Below are 16,748 nucleotides of genomic sequence, written 5' to 3'. Positions count from 1 at the left end.
TGTCTCCTCCAAAAAGCAAACATGAGAAACAGAAAAGTTAATTCCTAGCTACACTTGCCGTTAGCCAGTCCTTTCGCTGAAACCACGTAACACAAAAGTTACGATTTTGTCGTTTGTCCAAAATTGAATGGAAGCTTACTCTACTGGGCTTGGGCTGTAAAAAATAAGCCCATTCAAAGGAAAAACCCAAGATATATCATATATCCTGGGTTTTTCTGTCACTGTTTGGTGCTGTTGCTGCTCTAGGTTCCACCAAAATTAAAAACAATATGTTCTAAGGTTTTTAGTAATAGTTTTTCATCTATGCTGTAAAAGATAGTGATAGATGTTAGCCCATATATACCAGCCGTTCCTGGTTATAACCAAGGTCTTTTGAGAAAAAAAGGAGGCATTTGTATCTACCTTCACGGTGCGGAACTGCTGTGTACTCAGATTACTCAGCTAGTTTATGAATCAACAAGCATAATTAGACCTATTATGCTATTTATAAGAAATCTTCAACATATGAGATTAGCGACACTCCAGTGGGGGACAGCTTCTTTCACTTCTCCTTCTTTAGCTGTCCCTGAGTGGTCTGTCGATGTCGCTCAGAATGCAAACATGATGATTTCATGGAGATTCATTCAAATGTCATTAATTCTATTTCATTCGTTTGATAAATAGATTAATCGATAAAATGTCTGAAAACTGAAAAATGGCCATCGCATTTTCTGAGAATCCAAGGTGATGTCATCACGTGTGTCCAAAGCCCAACAAACTGACTAATCGTTGCAGCTGTAATTGGTTTCATGGAGCAGAGCCTTGTGGATTTTGCCTCCCATTGGCCCTCAGTTTATTTTTAGAGCAGCTGACAATGATTTGCAGGTGCAATGAGGTCAAGCCTTCTGTAACAACTTGTAGTTTTTATTTCAGTGCCATTCAATGCAAATATTTTCAGCGTTAGTGTTATTGTGCTGGTAGTCACGCCAGTTTCTTCACTTCTACCGTCAACCCAGATTTGTCTATTTAAACCGAGGATGTTACTTATGAAGCATGGCGGATAACTCCATTCTAATAAAAGGCTAATAATCAGCCAAGTCTAAACCTCCTATTTCTACACTTCATTGTGATTTAGTAAGCACTCATTCCTGACATTATATTCTTACTTCATTATCTGTGTTGCTGTTGCTCAGGTGGAAGACTGGAAGTCCAAGAATCAGATCCTGAGGAACCTCCTGCGACAACATGGCATTGTGGGATCATCCAGCACAGATCCGCAGTGAGAAGCCTGTTGCCAATGTTCAGTGGATATTTGAAGACAACCATGTATGGGCCAAAAGAGTACTTGAAATGCTTTGAGATACTTTATTAGTGGTCGAGTGTGCATGAAACAGGAGGAAATAATTGAATATTGTCATTAATATTCAAATGCAGCTTCTTTGCTAAATGACTCCCTTGAATATTATCTTTGAAGCTTTTTACAGAATTGAAATTCTTTGCCTGGTGAATACCCAATCATAATAACGTGATGCATCTGAAAAGAGAGAAAAAATTCGACATCAGCTTCAGTTTCAGAAGTCAAATCAGTTCGACGAAGCCCTCAGTGAACGCCTTCATCCACAAACATTCTGATTGTTCATTAACCTCCAGTACAGTAAGCTCTACATGACCAACTACTCATGTCCGTTTCTTTTTTCTTAACCTCTGCAGTACTGTGCTTTTCTGTATCAAATGCACTCATGTTAATGTCTCAGAAAAACATTGTATTCATGCTTTGACTTGTTTTCACCTTTTATCACTTTCACCAGTTGATACCACGTTTGTCATCCAGTTTCATAGTTCTTTTGCTTTGTATTTTTGTATGTTTCTTGAAACCTCACCGGGGACAATAATTGCATTGCAACAATGTAACTAACTAAATAAACAGGGGTTGGTAAGCATTGCATTGTAGGTAGGCTATGTATGTCTTTATAATAAAAAAATCAAATAATATACTGTACGTCATAAACTTTCAGTTATGTTTATTAAAGTTGGTAAATTGGTTAACAGATGTAAAACTGTTTTTTTATATTGTATCTTAGTTATGAGAACAGACTGTTTACATGCACTGTATTTATCTTCATTTCAAATATAAGAATTACTGTACGTAGTCGTGAGTATGTTTTATTTTGAAGGTGCTGTGCGGAAGTGCATTATTTCATTGACGCTGGGAGAATTCAGCACTCGCACCTACTGTAGATATTTCTCTACCCCTGCACTGTTATTGGTTTAAAGGAACGACAGGACAAACTCAAGTTTCCTCAATGATCTGCATACTGCTGGTAGCCGGCCACGGCACCGTCTTAGAGACACAAATTAAGGTAAGTAGCTTGAATGTTGCAGTACAAAGGAGATAAGTTGAAGCAGTGCAAAGTTCGCATTGGCTGTGAAGCGGTCATACTGCACTGTACGCCGAACTGCTTTAAAGAATCGGACACTTGCCGATTGCGTTACCTTCGACAAGCGTATATACATATTAGACCACCACTCAGGACATTTACGGAATCGTGAAGATGCACTGCTGCATCCGGCCTACATCTGACCCAACAACTATAGCGCATTTTTGATAGAAGTGCAGTTTTATCATTGGCTAGCACTGGCTTCTACTGCCCCCTACCGAGCATTGGAGCGGAATAACAGGAATTCGATAGGGTACTCTTTCTTGAAAGATGAGGTTTTCTGAAAATGACTGGCGATTATTGGCTTATCTTTATGTGCCGAATAATTGACGGTAATCTAATGGTTGACTTGGCAGTACCAAAAAAGAAAACAGCGTAACGGAGCTAGCTTCTTTCATTAGGTTTGGTGTGTGGTTGTCTCCTAAACAGGGGGGATGTGTTGTGTCCAGGAACACCTGAGAGTCCACGTATGATCCTGAGTTCGAGTTGAAGGTTCAGATAATGTCGCGAGTAGCTACATTTTACACCAACTGAAACATCTAAGCCTGTATGTGTGTGTATTTGTAGGTTTGTAATACAGTAGAATGGACATACGCATTACATTAATTATACAGTAAACCACCCACACTGGTCTGTTGTCGACCTTGATCACAGACTCACCTACGTTATTGACATATAGCAAAAAATCCCAAATCATCTCGTAGAAAAGTTTGTTTACACTTGCATATACTGATGATGATGTGATTTGTTAGTATGGTGATTTATGTATTTGAGTCCAGCTTTTTTTTCTCACCTGTCTTCTCCCAGAATGATGACACAGGCTTATACAGCCACCTGACTGGGGTACCAAAGGCCTTACTTCCTGGCACTGGTGGAAAGAAGATCCTTGACTTTTGGTGGGAGACGGTCAACATGTGCGTAATGAAGTGGCCCAAACATGACGGGGCCTAATTTCTGATTATCTTCTGAGTTCTATCCAGTGTCTGACTCTAAATCACTCAATGGATCTCTGATTTCTCTCCAGGCGACAGCTGTTCACAGAGGTGTATCTGGTCACTAATGCAGACAAGTAAGTTCTAACTGTAGGATGACCAGGTGGGTGTTGATTTGGCACTCTTTTAATCTGCTCCTGCTTTATTCTTATTCTGTTTTACTGACCAGGTATAAGTACTACGAGCGCTGGGCCACAGCTAATGACTTCCCGGTGGAAAATGTGGTGAATGACGGCAGCACTACGTTGGAGGACCGTCTCGGGGCCGTGGCTGACCTGCAGCTGGCCATACGCAGCCGCAAGCTCCAGGACGACATCATTGTGGTATGTAATTGACAATAAAGCTGACTTTGACTTTGATACATCTGTTTGTTGTGTGTCCAATCACATATCTGCTCAGTTACATTTCACTGTGTTTGAACTGAACTGAATGAGTGTCTGTCTTACGATGAGGAGTTTTCCATTTACGTAAACAGATTGCTGGAGACATGCTGTGTGCAGACCAGAACTTTGACATTGCTCAAGTGATCCGCTTCTTCAAGTCAAAGGTGAGATTTACTTCACTAAAAAATGGGCACCAGGACCTTTTACTTACAGTTCATTCACATACACATCATTATTTTAGTGGACATAAAACAAAAAGGAAAGGATATTTATTAAAATATGTTCCCTATCACCTGAGATAGTAGCAGCAGACAGCAGAACTGTGCTTCTCTATGAGTAGATAAGCTATAGGGTGTCTGGTCCTCATCTGTCAAATATGGAAAACCCTTTTGGAAGCTCTCCTTTCCACTTAGATATTCTATGTGCTAGGCTCGTCTATGTTGAAAAGACAACCACAAATGGCTAAAAGATAAAAGCATATAGTCACATCTCAAGTTAGCTAATTTAAGCAAAATGTCAGCTAACTAGTTAAAAAAACGACATGAAGCTAGCACGTTAGCTGGTATTCTGCTAACATAAGCTAACTTAAGACGCGACTACATATTAATGGGCCTATGTTGCTTTTATTTTGTAACTATCTTCAAAATGTGGTTGTCTTTCTAACATGGACTAGCCTAGCACATAGCATATTTTTGTAAGCATTATTTTGAAGATGGTTAAAAGACAAAAGCGACATACATATATAGTCACATCTTAAGTTAGCTATGGTTAGCAAAACACTAGCTAACTAGCTAGCTAATCTACATCAGTTGTTAACTAGCTAGTTACATCTAATAGCTAATGTTAGCAAAGCACTAGCTAGCTCATTTTTCATCAGTTGTTAGCTAGCTAGGTGTGACTATATATATGTGTAGCGTTTGTCTTTTAACCATCTCCAAATGTGGCTGTCTTTTCAACACAGAGCAGCGTAGTATATAGCATATCTAAGTATAGGAAAGAAAGTTGAACGAGGCTAGCTCAACTGTTATTGGAGCACTGAACAAAAAGGGGCGGGACCTCGAATGGGTCAATTAAGTCAAGTCCTGGCCAAACACAAGGAATCTGAAACCATCCAAAATCAAAAATACTTGTTGCACCCAACAGGTCGAATACATATTGTGTTAATGGCCTTTTCTCTTTTTGCTGCAGCCTGGAGAGCTGATCATATACTATGAGCTGGAAGAGAGTGAGAAAAGCAGCTCCAGGGGCATCGTGGAGGTATGCCCTGACACCCACAGGTGAGAAGAAGTTTTCTTCCAGAACTTTACTGACATATATTTCGTACACATCACTACTGTGCAGATGTGATGTTAATCTGATCATTTATAAAATCAGGATAACTCGCTTCTTGGAGAAACCGCAGGAAGGGCTGACAGAATCCCGGCTGGCCAGCGTAGTGTTTTACTGCATCCAGAGAGACACGCTGCCCTACCTGTCTGACTTCCTCAGCCTGCAGCCTCAAGCCACAGACAGGAGCTTCGGACGATTCTGGGTTTGTAAGCGCTAATTCAATTCAAAGTGTTATTTCAGCAAAAATGATGCAAGGTGGAATTACACCCAGATGAATTTACGAAGCTTCGGCCAAGTTCCTGTGTGTTGGATTGTTCACTAAAACTCCCATTTTCCTGTCCGAAGTAAATCAACTACTGATCCTAGATCTACTGTATAACTTGTATTCTAACAATGATTAGACAAACTATTGTGTTCGATGGGGAAGGCTCACTCTAATTGCTGCCCTGCTGTGACATCAGTTTAGTCGGTGCGATTGCCAAATAAGTTTGTGGTGATTTCTGCTTTGACTTTGCTTTTCATGAGGATGGTGAAACTCTAAGGTCATGTTTTGACTCACTTAGATTATCTGTAGTCCTAATTGACCAAACCCAAACTGCATTAGTGCATTATCATTAAGTAATAAAGTTACTTTTATGGCTCCTTTCTCTTCAGGAGTGGCTCATTAATGAGAAGCAGCTGGATGTGTTTGGGATGAAGCTTCCTACTGGCTTCCAGCTCATCGGACAAGTGGTTTGTATCTTTGAATCAGTTCATCAGCCGGGTTTTATGGGTTTTTTTCACACAGCATCGCCTTTTAATTCACAGATTATAATGGACAAAGACAGATGAAGCTCTGAAAATTACCACACTTTTTTTAGATATATTGACAATACAAAAACGCTGTGCATTACTGACGTCTCAAAAATAGAATATAACAAAATAAGTTTTGTTAAATTAATAGAAACTGCTAAGAGTAAGTAAAACATTAAATAGAAAAAAAGAATATTTTTTCTTTGACCACAATATAACGGCATTTTACAACACTAGTGTGGTGAAAGTAGAGATAATTGAAATCGCAATATGGCCTAGTGCAATATCCAAATCACAAGAAGTTGCAATTTTTTGATGCATTTAAAATGTATGTTAAAACAGCGTTATAGTGAAGTACTGTAGAGCTCCAGAGATTCCCTGGCCTACAAATCTTGTTCTCCAGATGTAAGAAAACCTGTTTGCTTGGTAGACACCCCAACAAATGTCACAATTTTAATATTTGTTTCCAAAGAAAATAGAATTTGTGATGCAAGAATGACTGTGTGAAAAATTAGAATTTGAGAGGTTGGGGCACCTGGATAATTCACCCGGTAGAGCTGACTGAGTGTGGCCCTTTGCTGAATGCAGCAGAATCAGAGGCGTTGTCTTTTTTATTCTGGACATTCTTCTTCCTCGTCAAAACCTGGGGCCCATATTACCCACAATGCAACTTGACTGTCGACAGTTCAGTCAGATATTTGGGTGTGTTAGGCTGGTAGTCATATTTACTGTTCTGTGGTTGTTCTTTTCTCTACCAACCCAGGGACAACAGATGCAAATGACTTGTAGTTTTCAACTGGTGCTGACTCAAGTGACATCACTTGAGGTCATTCATCAGACTTCACACAGCTCCCTGGAGTTCCCCTTTAACTTTCAAAGTAGAGCACATTGCAGTGTGTTAAAGCTGCACAGTGGCAGGAAGAAAAAGTGCTTAAATATTTCAAAGTCTGAAAGCGCTCATTACCCAGAAATCATGTAATGTGACATCAGCTGCAAACTGAGCGCTCAGTCCTTAACGTTTTCTACTTTTGCGCAAAATATCTGCTGTCAGATCAGACTAAAGTCTGTGGGTCTGACTATGTGTTCATGGGGAGCACATTTCTTATTACAGTTTTTCTCAACTGCTGAAGTTCCTTTTTCCTGAAACACTGTTACAGTTCTCAAAGAGAGAGCAGTCATTACAACTTTTAGTACCGAGCAGCAAAACCCTTCATTTGTCCCCCAAAAATATATATATGGATTTTTAAAAACGCTTTAAACTCCCATTTGACAACATTTTTGATAAAAACATTATACATGTCTGGAGGGGGTCTTTAATGTTACTGCTGATATTTACTGATAATATGCCCTCACACGGGGATTGGATGCTGTTTTTCTGTTGCAGCTGATCCAATAACACACTTCTTTTTGACATCTCAGGGCCTGTCAGACTACACCAAGTGGCTCACCCACTACTCCACCAAGCCACAAGACAACCCCGCTAAACCAATCACGTGCCGATCATATGCCAGGTATGAAAACGCACACCATGAATGGCTCTCACCTCATGTTGCTTTCAACTGAGCTCAGATTACAGTGGTTTTTCCAGCTTGCAAATAAAAGCCTCTTTTCTCCTTCTTAACCCACAAAAAGAGCACTTGAATGTCAAAGCACACAGCCCGACACATACTGTAAGAATTTCCAAATATGTGGTGACTCACAGGGTTGGATTAATGGGGAATCCCTCAGACGGCTTCAATGGGAAAACCATTGCTATGTCCATCTCCAACTTCTGGGCCGAGGTCACTCTAGTGGAGAGCCAGACTTTGGTAACACACACACACACACACCTCTCTGTGCACACTCATAAACTAAAGCGCTTTCATCAGGGACATGGTGTGCATAAGTCATGTGAATTTCTGTGACTCTGCAGGTTTTAGTCCCTCATCCGCTCAATGACCCCACAGAGTTTGGAAGCTTGCAAGATCTGTTCTGCATCAGCAGGAAAGAAGGGTATGTACACAGAGAGCTAAAATGCATGATGGAGGTGGTCATGTTCTGGCTTTTTAAAAATATTCTATTGATCATCCACTGCAGGTACCTGGGAGGTCTGCGGCTGCTGCAGGCCACCTGTAAGAAGTTCTACCAGTTCTGCTCCAAACAAGGGTGAGATAACTGAGTAACACAACATATATATTAATCATTGTCGATGTAATTCATGTGATTTATTACTAAGACTGTGTGTATGTACATCCTGGATAAAATCTTTTACTATGTTCAAATAGAACAAATAAGAGCATTAGCTTATTATCTTTACTTCCAGATGTTTTTTTTAATAAGTGCACTTAGTTACAAAGGCTCTGTTATCCCCATGGATGCTGTTAGAACTATCTCCAACATTAATTAACTGATTCGAACCACATTATACACTTGGGTAGTTCATTTTCTTTTTTTTTCAGTACTATAAAGACAGTTCGAGTTCTTGTTTTCTTGAAACAAGTGATAATTAGTCATAATATTTCAATTTATTTTTATTCATTGAAGCTGAACCTGCAGATGAAAAGTTTGACGCCACTCTGTATGCTAAATATGAAGCTAGAGGCAATAGGTGTTAGGTTAGCGTAACATGAAGACTGGAAGCAGGGGGAAGTCACTACACCCGGCCAAGAATCGGAATCAGAATCAGAAATACTTTATTAATCCCAGGGGGAAATGACTTTCGTTACATATACTCCAGATGTACACTTGTACAGATCAAACAAATGAGATACAGCGTGTTAATTATCGGGCTGTACCTGACTCCTGATTCGGCTGTTCAGTATGATTTTTTTCTTTAGTTCAGCGCCACACTAAACTCCTATATCAGCAGTTCCAGCCATGGAAATGCAGCTACATGGGTCTGATGTTTTAGCCTATTACTAAGTTATAATTCTGTATAATTGTCAGTGATGTGAAAACATCAGATTTACACAGTCAGAGAAGTAAAAAGCGTCCTGCTCACAGTTCACATATAAAATCTCAGCGCACCACAGAGTGTCTCTGCTGCCGTTCTGCTGTCAGCCGAACGGGTAGAGTAGGTTGAACCACCATCTGGTTCAAAAGAGGTTTTAGCCAACTTCACTGACAGTCAACACCAGAGCAGAGAGTGTCAGAGCAGCCGCTGCCCCACTGCCCTCCTTCTCCACTACCATCACAGTTAGTGTTGTGGTTTGTGGTCATCTTAAGACTCGGTTTGTGAAAGTTCACAGCCTGCCATGCTGTTGCTTTGTGTACAGTGACGCAGCTGAAAAACAAAAGTGCAGAGATTCGACTGTGAGTCGACTAAGGCTCTTCTCGGGGGTGGCCGTAGTCAATTAGTGAGCTTTACAGCTGCTGGTAGCCAGAATCTGTTACCTTTTGGAAAAGCCATGCTAGCTGTTTCCCCCTGTTTATAGTCTTTATGCTAATCTAAACTAACCAACTTTTGAAAGTAATGACATCAAACACTTTTTTCACACTTTTTAAACTCATTTATAAAAAAAATGAGAAAGAATTAAAGGCAATACAACTGATAAAGCTAGAGAGAATTAAACTGCAGACTGGACCCTGCATGGATGATAATGTTACTGTGTAACAGCTTGATGTGTAAATAAGCAGCTGCTTGCTAACAGGTTGAACATATCACCTTAATAGGAGATGAATGTTATGATCACAAGTTGTTTCTTCTGCCCCAAGTGGCCAAATAAAATCAGTTATTGCACTTAGTAAGGTCTGTTTCTGCATTTGAATGAAAAAATACAATTAAAATATTTAACAGTGTTGGAATATTCTTACTGCACTTGATGTTTTTCACCTGTTTAGAGAAAATTAGCTTTGAGGACAATTAGACAAGAAAATACTTGATTAGAAGGGGATTTTTTGCAGTAAACAAACACTTTTTTTAAGGGGATCCTGTGTTTCGTATTAAAAATCTTAATTTGTAAAGTAACTAAAGCTCTTGTGTAAATGTAGCACAGGAAAAAGATTTCCTTCTGACATATAGTGAAGTAGAAGTAAGCTGAAAATTGACACACTGAAGTACCTCAAAGCTGATCTGTAGTACTGTAGTTGAGTAAATGTACTGTAGCACCAGCGTAACTATATTGTGCTATGTTGTGAGCCAGATGGATTCAGTGAAGCACATAAGATGATTATTTCACTGATTTCAAGGGGTCATTAAGAATAACTATATAGTCTTCTCAACGATGGTCTTGTTTGTATATATAGCTCATATAGAGGCATGAGTATTAAATTGAGACTGTTTCATAACCAGTTAAAAACTCCTTGTTGTATGTCTAAGGACACTCACTTTCAATGCAAATGCTCATTCAGTGTCTGCTGTGTGTTTTTCTACTGCAGTATTGCATTGACAAAGCAGAACTTCACACTGAAGTATGACACCAACATTCCTCGTCAAGTGGTGAGGATCCATTCAGATACTGGTTTCTAAGAAATAAAGGACAGCATTATAGAGTTAAATTAATGTGAAATGTTCTGTAACAATGAAATGATTTGTCTCCGTTTTCAATGAAGGGCCTTGCTGGAAGCAGGTAAATAGTTCTGTTTGATGATTTCCTATCAGTATCGACCAAATTTAAATAAAACATTTTACACGCTTTAATAATTGACTACAATCTTCTCTTTCCACAGTGCCATCGTCTCAGCTACCCTCAAGTGCCTTATGAAATTCTACAACATCACAGACAATGTAAGGAGGGGGGTAGATATTTGTTAGCAAAGCCATCAGTCTGTCATTCCTTGCACTATTTGCTATTATCAAAACCAACCACAACTTCATTTATGGTGAAAACATCAGCCTCTCCTGTTTCAAAGTTAAAAATTCAGTAGATTTCCCTGCAGATCCAGTGAAGTTAGACATTGAAAGCAGCACTGTAGACTTCATTTTTAAATGTGTGTTTTTAAGACGCTATTCCTGACTAATATGTTAAAGTTTGTGTGTAATTACCAAAACCTTTTTAACTAACGACCTGAGACAAAAGATGTCTTTATCTAATTATATATTTCTATTTTACACTCCAGGATCTCCCGAAGCCGATCCGAGCCAACTTCATCCTCAACGTGGAGACTGATGAACTTTTCATTACGGCTGGCCTGCAGGACAGAGTTGTTCAGGTCAGTAACAAGTCAGCGTTACACAAATGTACTTGACAGCATGTCAGTTATCTTTCAGTTAAAGCTGCAGTAGGTAACTTTTATAAAAATAACTTTTTGTCATATTTGCTGAAACTACTTCAGAGGTGAGTAAAATATAAAGACGCTTTGGGTTGGTGGCTTAATAATAGTTGATTGTTGAGTCTCATTCCCAGAGTCCCAAAGTGTCTGTATTTGACACCCTGGGAATGAGACTCAACAATCAACTATCTCTCGACACTGATTGGTTGTTTTCGTTCAGGCCCGGTGGATTCTGGCAAATACCATTAGGAGCACAAGGAGGAGCCAGAAGAACCTGATTGTTTCACATTCACGTTTCACGTTCTACTGTCAGGATATAGTGAAAGTTTCAACAAGTATGACAGAAAAATATTTTTATAAAAATGACCTACTGCAGCTTTAATACCAGCAGTAGCATGAATTGTTTGCCCTTTTGTCTTTGCAGGTCTATGAAGGATTAGTCTACATGGATTTTAGCAAGAAGCTCATGGAGGATCAGGGCTATGGTATTGAAGTCACCGTCTGTCTGTAGATGCTAAGTAGATGATACAAATACAAATGTCATTCCTAATGTGTGTGTGTGTTTGTGTGTGTGTGTTTGTGTGTTTCCCATTATTAGGGAACTATGTTTCTATGAACATGAGTGGGCTCCCACCGTTCTGGCTGGCTTACCTGAGCGACCCCAGTGACTCTGGACGCATCCACAGCAACATCAGACAGCGCTGGCTCAGCGGTACGTCTTCACATCAACTATTACATCAGCCTCCTGTTGATTCACAAGGTCAAAGGTCACTGCCAAAATGTCTGCAAAAACAAAGGGATCTACTGTTTGATCAATATTTTAAGTTAGCTAATGTTAGCAAAACACTAGATAACTAGCCAGCTAACGATTGAGCTACATTGGCTAGCTAGTTATCTAGCATTACCCAACATTAGCTAGCTAACTTAGTATCTGACTATGTATTTGTCGCTTTTATCTTTTAACCATCTTCAAAATGTGGTTGTCTTTTCAACATGGACGAGCATGGCACATAGCATATCTAAGAACAGGAAATGAGGAAGTTGACGTAGGTTCTGACTGATCAATTATTGGATGAATTAGATATCCACCATCATAGGATGAATCCTAATCAGTGATCCCCTGACATTTACTAGAGCTCCACCTGCAGGTCACAGTTCCATCAGGTCATAGACGTTCATGGTTCTCAGAGGATAAATCTTGATTGACTTTGGTGATCTTGCTCCATTTGCTGTTGCACCACTACGAGGTTCACGTTTGTGGTTTTTAATGAAATGTCTCAACAACTATTGGCTGGATTGTTATGGCATACTTTACCTTACGTCACCAGGATAACCCTCCCAGCTTTCCAGGGCGTACATTTAGAACTGACATGCATGTTCCCCTCTGAGTCGTACCAACTTTGTTTTTTCCTTTAGTCTCAGATTTAATAGGCAATACTTTGGTTAATAACCAAATACCCTCAAAACTAATGACGTTCCCATTAGCCCAATGCTAAGACAGCGAACATGGTAAAGTGGTATCTACTAAACATCATTGTCTTTGTGAGCATGTTAGCATGCCTACATTAGCAGTTATCACAAAGCCACTAGCATGGCTGTCGACTCTTGTTGTTCTGTATTTAATCTCATTTTATAGCCACAAAGTATTCCTTACTGGGCAGAAAAGCTGCTGATATAAAGAGCAACACATTTCAGTTTTCTATAAACATACAAAAAAGTTGTTTTAAAATAACATGCTAGCCCATGTGCATATTTACATCTTTCTGTTCCTGTTAGGAGAAACTGGAAACACATTGGTTCGTTTGATGAACTACTTTCATGTTGCTCTCTCTCCACAGGGGAGCCTCTGGTAGTCGAGGCCATGAAGACTTTTGCTGAGCTCACTGATCAAGCCAGGTCGGTTTGAGTACTTCAAGTGGATTGTTGATCAAGAATTTCTGTAATTCATAGCAAGGGGATTTAGTCAAATAAATCGGCTAGACATAAATAACCATTAGATTAATTACATTTAGCCTTTGCACAACAGTCTCAAAGTGGCTTTGGGCTTTCTGAAATGTGTAAAATGTTTATGCACTGTGAGTTCCAAGAAACACCACATTTAAAGTGTTGCTGCAACTTCGCTGACAAAACCTAGTTTTTGTGTTTGTGGTGGGATTTCAGAAATTCAGAACATTTGAGCTGAAAATTACTTTAGCACTGACTGGAAATGTTCTCCCCTCAGGACGGCTCTGCAGAACAGAGACTGGGGCACTCTGGCACAGCTGATGGACCAGAACTTTGAGCTGAGGAGGTAAACAGTATATTGTGATGTGGAGCATCATTCATGTTACAGATACACTCACAGCTAAAATAACAACACACCCCACAGGACTGTCTACACTGATGACTGTCTGGGCCCAGGGAATCTCAAGATGGTTCAGCTGGCGAAGCAGGTAGGCCCTCAGAGGCTCCTCTACCTGCTTAGAGCAGTGCATGTTTTATTGAACATCTGTGTGTGTGTGTGTGTGTGTGTGTGCCTGCAGGAGTGTTTTTATGTTTGTGTTCATAAAGTTTTTGCTGCTTCTTGCAGTTTGGCTCATCGGTGAAGTTACCAGGCAGTGGGGGGGCAGTGGTGGGTCTGTGTCTGGATAATGCAAGACTGGTAAGAACGATATAAAGACGCTTTGGGTTGGTGGCTTGAAGATAGTTGATTGTTGAGTCTCATTCCCAGTGTCTGTATTTGACACCCTGGGAATGAGACTCAACAATCAAGTCTTTCTTGGGTCTGATTGGTTGTTTTCGTTCAGGCCCGGTGGATTCTTACAAATACCATTAGGAGCACTAGGAGGAGCCTTGTTTCACAGATTATCTGTCTTGTGTACTACTGTCAGGATGTAGTGAAAGTTTCAGCAAATATGACTACATTTTCATAAACCATTTTCAGTTTCTCTCCTAAATCCAAGCAGAGAGCTGTTTCAGAGATACACTAACACCTCATACTTTGGTTATGGCAAATCTTCTACGGATTACTCTTGAAACACACAAAATCAGTTCTCTTTTCAACTAAACGATCAGGAAACAAAACTGCTGTAAAGTTTAATTTTCTTGTCATGATTTAGCTGTAGAACAACCACATAGTTGGAATATTTCCACCTAGAGTAAGTTATCTGCTCTATGATCACACAGCCTTGCACTCACACTGGCATTTAGATGACAAAACTTGTGTTCTGTTCTGCATCCATAAACCAAATATGTTTTGCCAAATTTAAAACAGACAGATGATGAATCTGGAAAAAAAGTTTAACCAGTTAAATAAAAATATCTGTGAAAATGAAGCCAATGTGCTATGCCTCATGGCTGGGACCAAATTGAGTCCATGATAAATGAAAAAGATCTGTAGATTAAACTCAACTGAAACTCAGCTTTATGCAGAGATATTAGCCCAATGCAAGATGTCAACACCTGATTCATTTCAAATCACTGAATTTCATTACACAACCCTGTGTTGTAAATGACAATTAAACAACCTTGAATCCTTGAATTTGAAAGGACCACAACCTTCTTAACTAATTTATGTCTTGCTTGGTTAGAGTCTGACCTAATATCCTGGCTCGGGCCGCCCTATAGTTCACCTTGTGTAAACTATGTGCCAGGGCTGAGTCCTTGCTGCAGCAGCCATGGGTTCGACCCTGACATACCCTTTGCTGCATGTCATCCCCTTCCTGTCTATCTTAAGCTGTCCTGTCTAAAAAAGGTAAAAAGCCCCCAAAATATAAAAAAAAAGGAAAAAAAAAGATCCTGGCAGTAATGAACCCGCTCTGAGTTGTAAATTGTGAATCTGACCTGAAGGCCCTGTGTGATACTGTCTGATGCAGTGTGTGTTTGGCCCACTAGATGGAGATGAGGCAAGCTTTCCAGGAGGCAGGCTGTGTCTTCTGTGTCATCGCACCATACAACCCATCTGCCAGCACTGTCGGCGGCCAACACTAACCTCACATCTCCCCACGACTCAGTCAGGCTACTCGAGGCCAACTCACAGCCATCGGTTGGATATGGCACAGCGTGGCATTCAATGAGTCCCAATGTCATTTCATAGGATTTGTTACTACAGTGGAAAGATCATTTACATGAAATTATGTGTAAGCCATAAATAAAAAAAGAATTAGGGTGGGGTAATTTACTAGATTGGCCAAATAATGTTTAGTGAAACATCAGGTATTGCTTCACTTTGTGGGAATCTGCACATTTCACACTTTTGATGCAGATGTTCAAATTCAGTTAGTACCATTGTGTAAAATGTATCATCTATAACAATGTAAAAATTATGTAATTATTTTTCTACATCAATTGTAAAGACTCAATCTCATATATTTGTATAATGTATGTAATTTATACACAAATTAAAAGCATTTTTTATGTTCTTAGTGTTTTGTCATGTATGCTGTGTAGCTTGTAACCCATATTACACACACTTACTACAGTTGAGGGTAAACAAACCAAGTCAAACTAGTTGAAATAACATGAAAATCACATTGTTTAAACCTTTTTCCCCTCACTGCCCCACAGACTGTGCTCTGTACACTGCCGCTGTACTGTACACTCAGTGAGCACATCTAATTTGCTGTTTCCTCCAGTGGGCGGAGTAGCGGGGCTCTGCCTGCCCGGCCGCTCAGCTCAGCCCTCAGCTCCTCTCCTCTCTGTAGTCGCTGTTACCTCTCCACTCATGCGGATCCAGCCGTAGCTCATGGACTAGCCGGAGAGGTCTGGTGGCGGACTGTATCGGGCTTGTAGCGAACAGGGTGAACCAGTGGACCATGGCTGCCAAAGAGGACCTCTACAGTAAAATCCTCCCTCGGAGGCTCCGACAGAACCGGCCGGGCTCAGTGAAATGTGCCTCCAACTTGGACGTGCTGTTATCCATGGGCTTCCCCAGACCAAGGGCGTAAGTAGCCTGACCTAAACACCCGTGTGTGTGTGTGTGTGTGAGAGAGAGAGAGAGAAGGAGAGTGTGTGTAGGCTGGAGCGTTACATTTATGTCAGAGGTCGGCGGGGACCTGGCGGGGACCTGGCGGGGACACGGCCGGTGTGTGAGCAGTGAGTAGCGGTAAGGTTTGTTATGGGAGTGAACGCAGCATCACTGGCCGTTTCCCAGCATCGGGTTTCGCTGTGCGCAGCTAGCTGGTGTTCCCTGTATACCCACATGCACTACTGAAGAGTAGAATAGAGTCGAATAAAGTGTGATATAGCTAAATTTAATTCATTAAAACAGCAGAATAGAGTCGGAACAAATGTCAATAAGCGAAGAGCTGAGTGGAGGGAAACACAATGAGCAAGAAAGCAACATAAAAGTTAACAGAAGTGACCGCTAGCATCAAATAAAACAGACACCACATCAGTCATAGCTCCGTTTAAAGACCTGGAGACAGAGCCGAGGGGGTGTCGGTGCTTAAACTGATATTTATGGACGCATGGCTTGTGCTTTTGTTCTTTGGATTCTATGTAATGTTATTTTGTGTGTTTTATAAATGTTGTGTCTGTTTTTAAGCACTTGTCTTTATTTTGTTCCGCTGCCGCTGTTGTGTGCAACTCTGTTCCCCGGTCGATGTGTGTATCTTGGCCAGGACTCCCTCGAAGAAGAGATATTTAATCTCAATGGGACCTATCCT

The 16,748-nt window shown here is 40.4% G+C and overlaps 3 protein-coding genes across 6 annotated transcripts in view; all 3 read left to right on the top strand.

The window, feature by feature from the left end:
• Positions 1 to 1,262, top strand: part of usf1 (upstream transcription factor 1) — an 8,738-nt gene extending 7,476 nt beyond the window's left edge. For all 3 annotated transcript variants that reach the window (XM_035679786.1, XM_035679788.1, XM_035679787.1), the window contains one exon: positions 1,173 to 1,262. In XM_035679786.1, the coding sequence (XP_035535679.1) occupies positions 1,173 to 1,262 (90 nt within the window). The remainder of the gene's footprint in view (positions 1 to 1,172) is intronic.
• Positions 1,263 to 2,159: 897 nt separating this feature from the next.
• Positions 2,160 to 15,502, top strand: gkup (glucuronokinase with putative uridyl pyrophosphorylase). The gene is made up of 23 exons (XM_035679776.1): positions 2,160 to 2,339; positions 3,225 to 3,331; positions 3,442 to 3,486; positions 3,579 to 3,732; positions 3,885 to 3,956; positions 4,981 to 5,069; positions 5,167 to 5,323; positions 5,776 to 5,853; positions 7,333 to 7,424; positions 7,616 to 7,721; positions 7,826 to 7,905; positions 7,990 to 8,058; positions 10,270 to 10,330; positions 10,444 to 10,460; positions 10,561 to 10,618; positions 10,951 to 11,043; positions 11,528 to 11,588; positions 11,702 to 11,815; positions 12,942 to 12,999; positions 13,325 to 13,393; positions 13,472 to 13,535; positions 13,673 to 13,744; positions 14,977 to 15,502. The coding sequence occupies exons 1-23, from the start codon at positions 2,283 to 2,285 to the stop codon at positions 15,070 to 15,072; spliced, it is 1,869 nt and encodes a 622-aa protein (XP_035535669.1). The 5' UTR covers positions 2,160 to 2,282; the 3' UTR covers positions 15,073 to 15,502.
• Positions 15,503 to 15,727: 225 nt separating this feature from the next.
• ubash3bb (ubiquitin associated and SH3 domain containing Bb) overlaps positions 15,728 to 16,748 on the top strand; it is a 46,456-nt gene continuing 45,435 nt past the window's right edge. The window contains exon 1 of one of the 2 annotated variants that reach the window (XM_035679775.1): positions 15,728 to 16,024. In XM_035679775.1, the coding sequence (XP_035535668.1) occupies positions 15,897 to 16,024 (128 nt within the window). In that variant the 5' untranslated portion in view covers positions 15,728 to 15,896. The remainder of the gene's footprint in view (positions 16,025 to 16,748) is intronic. The other variant, XM_035679774.1, reaches the window with a different exon arrangement.

The sequence above is a fragment of the Morone saxatilis genome, unplaced genomic scaffold (assembly GCF_004916995.1).
Source record: "Morone saxatilis isolate NCDOM2014 unplaced genomic scaffold, NCSU_SB_2.0 Contig8, whole genome shotgun sequence".
Taxonomy (NCBI): Eukaryota; Metazoa; Chordata; class Actinopteri; family Moronidae; genus Morone; species Morone saxatilis.
The sequence above is the reverse complement of the archived record's forward strand: the minus strand, read 5'-3'. Positions and strand labels throughout refer to the sequence as shown.

Excerpts from the sequence above, each read along its gene's own strand:
- gkup (XM_035679776.1), top strand. The coding sequence starts at position 2,283 with ATGATCTGCATACTGCTGGTAGCCGGCCACGGCACCGTCTTAGAGACA. Across the intron at positions 11,816-12,941 it reads CAGACAGCGCTGGCTCAGCG|GGGAGCCTCTGGTAGTCGAG; the intron begins GTACGTCTTCAC and ends CTCTCTCCACAG. Across the intron at positions 13,394-13,471 it reads CAGAACTTTGAGCTGAGGAG|GACTGTCTACACTGATGACT; the intron begins GTAAACAGTATA and ends CACACCCCACAG.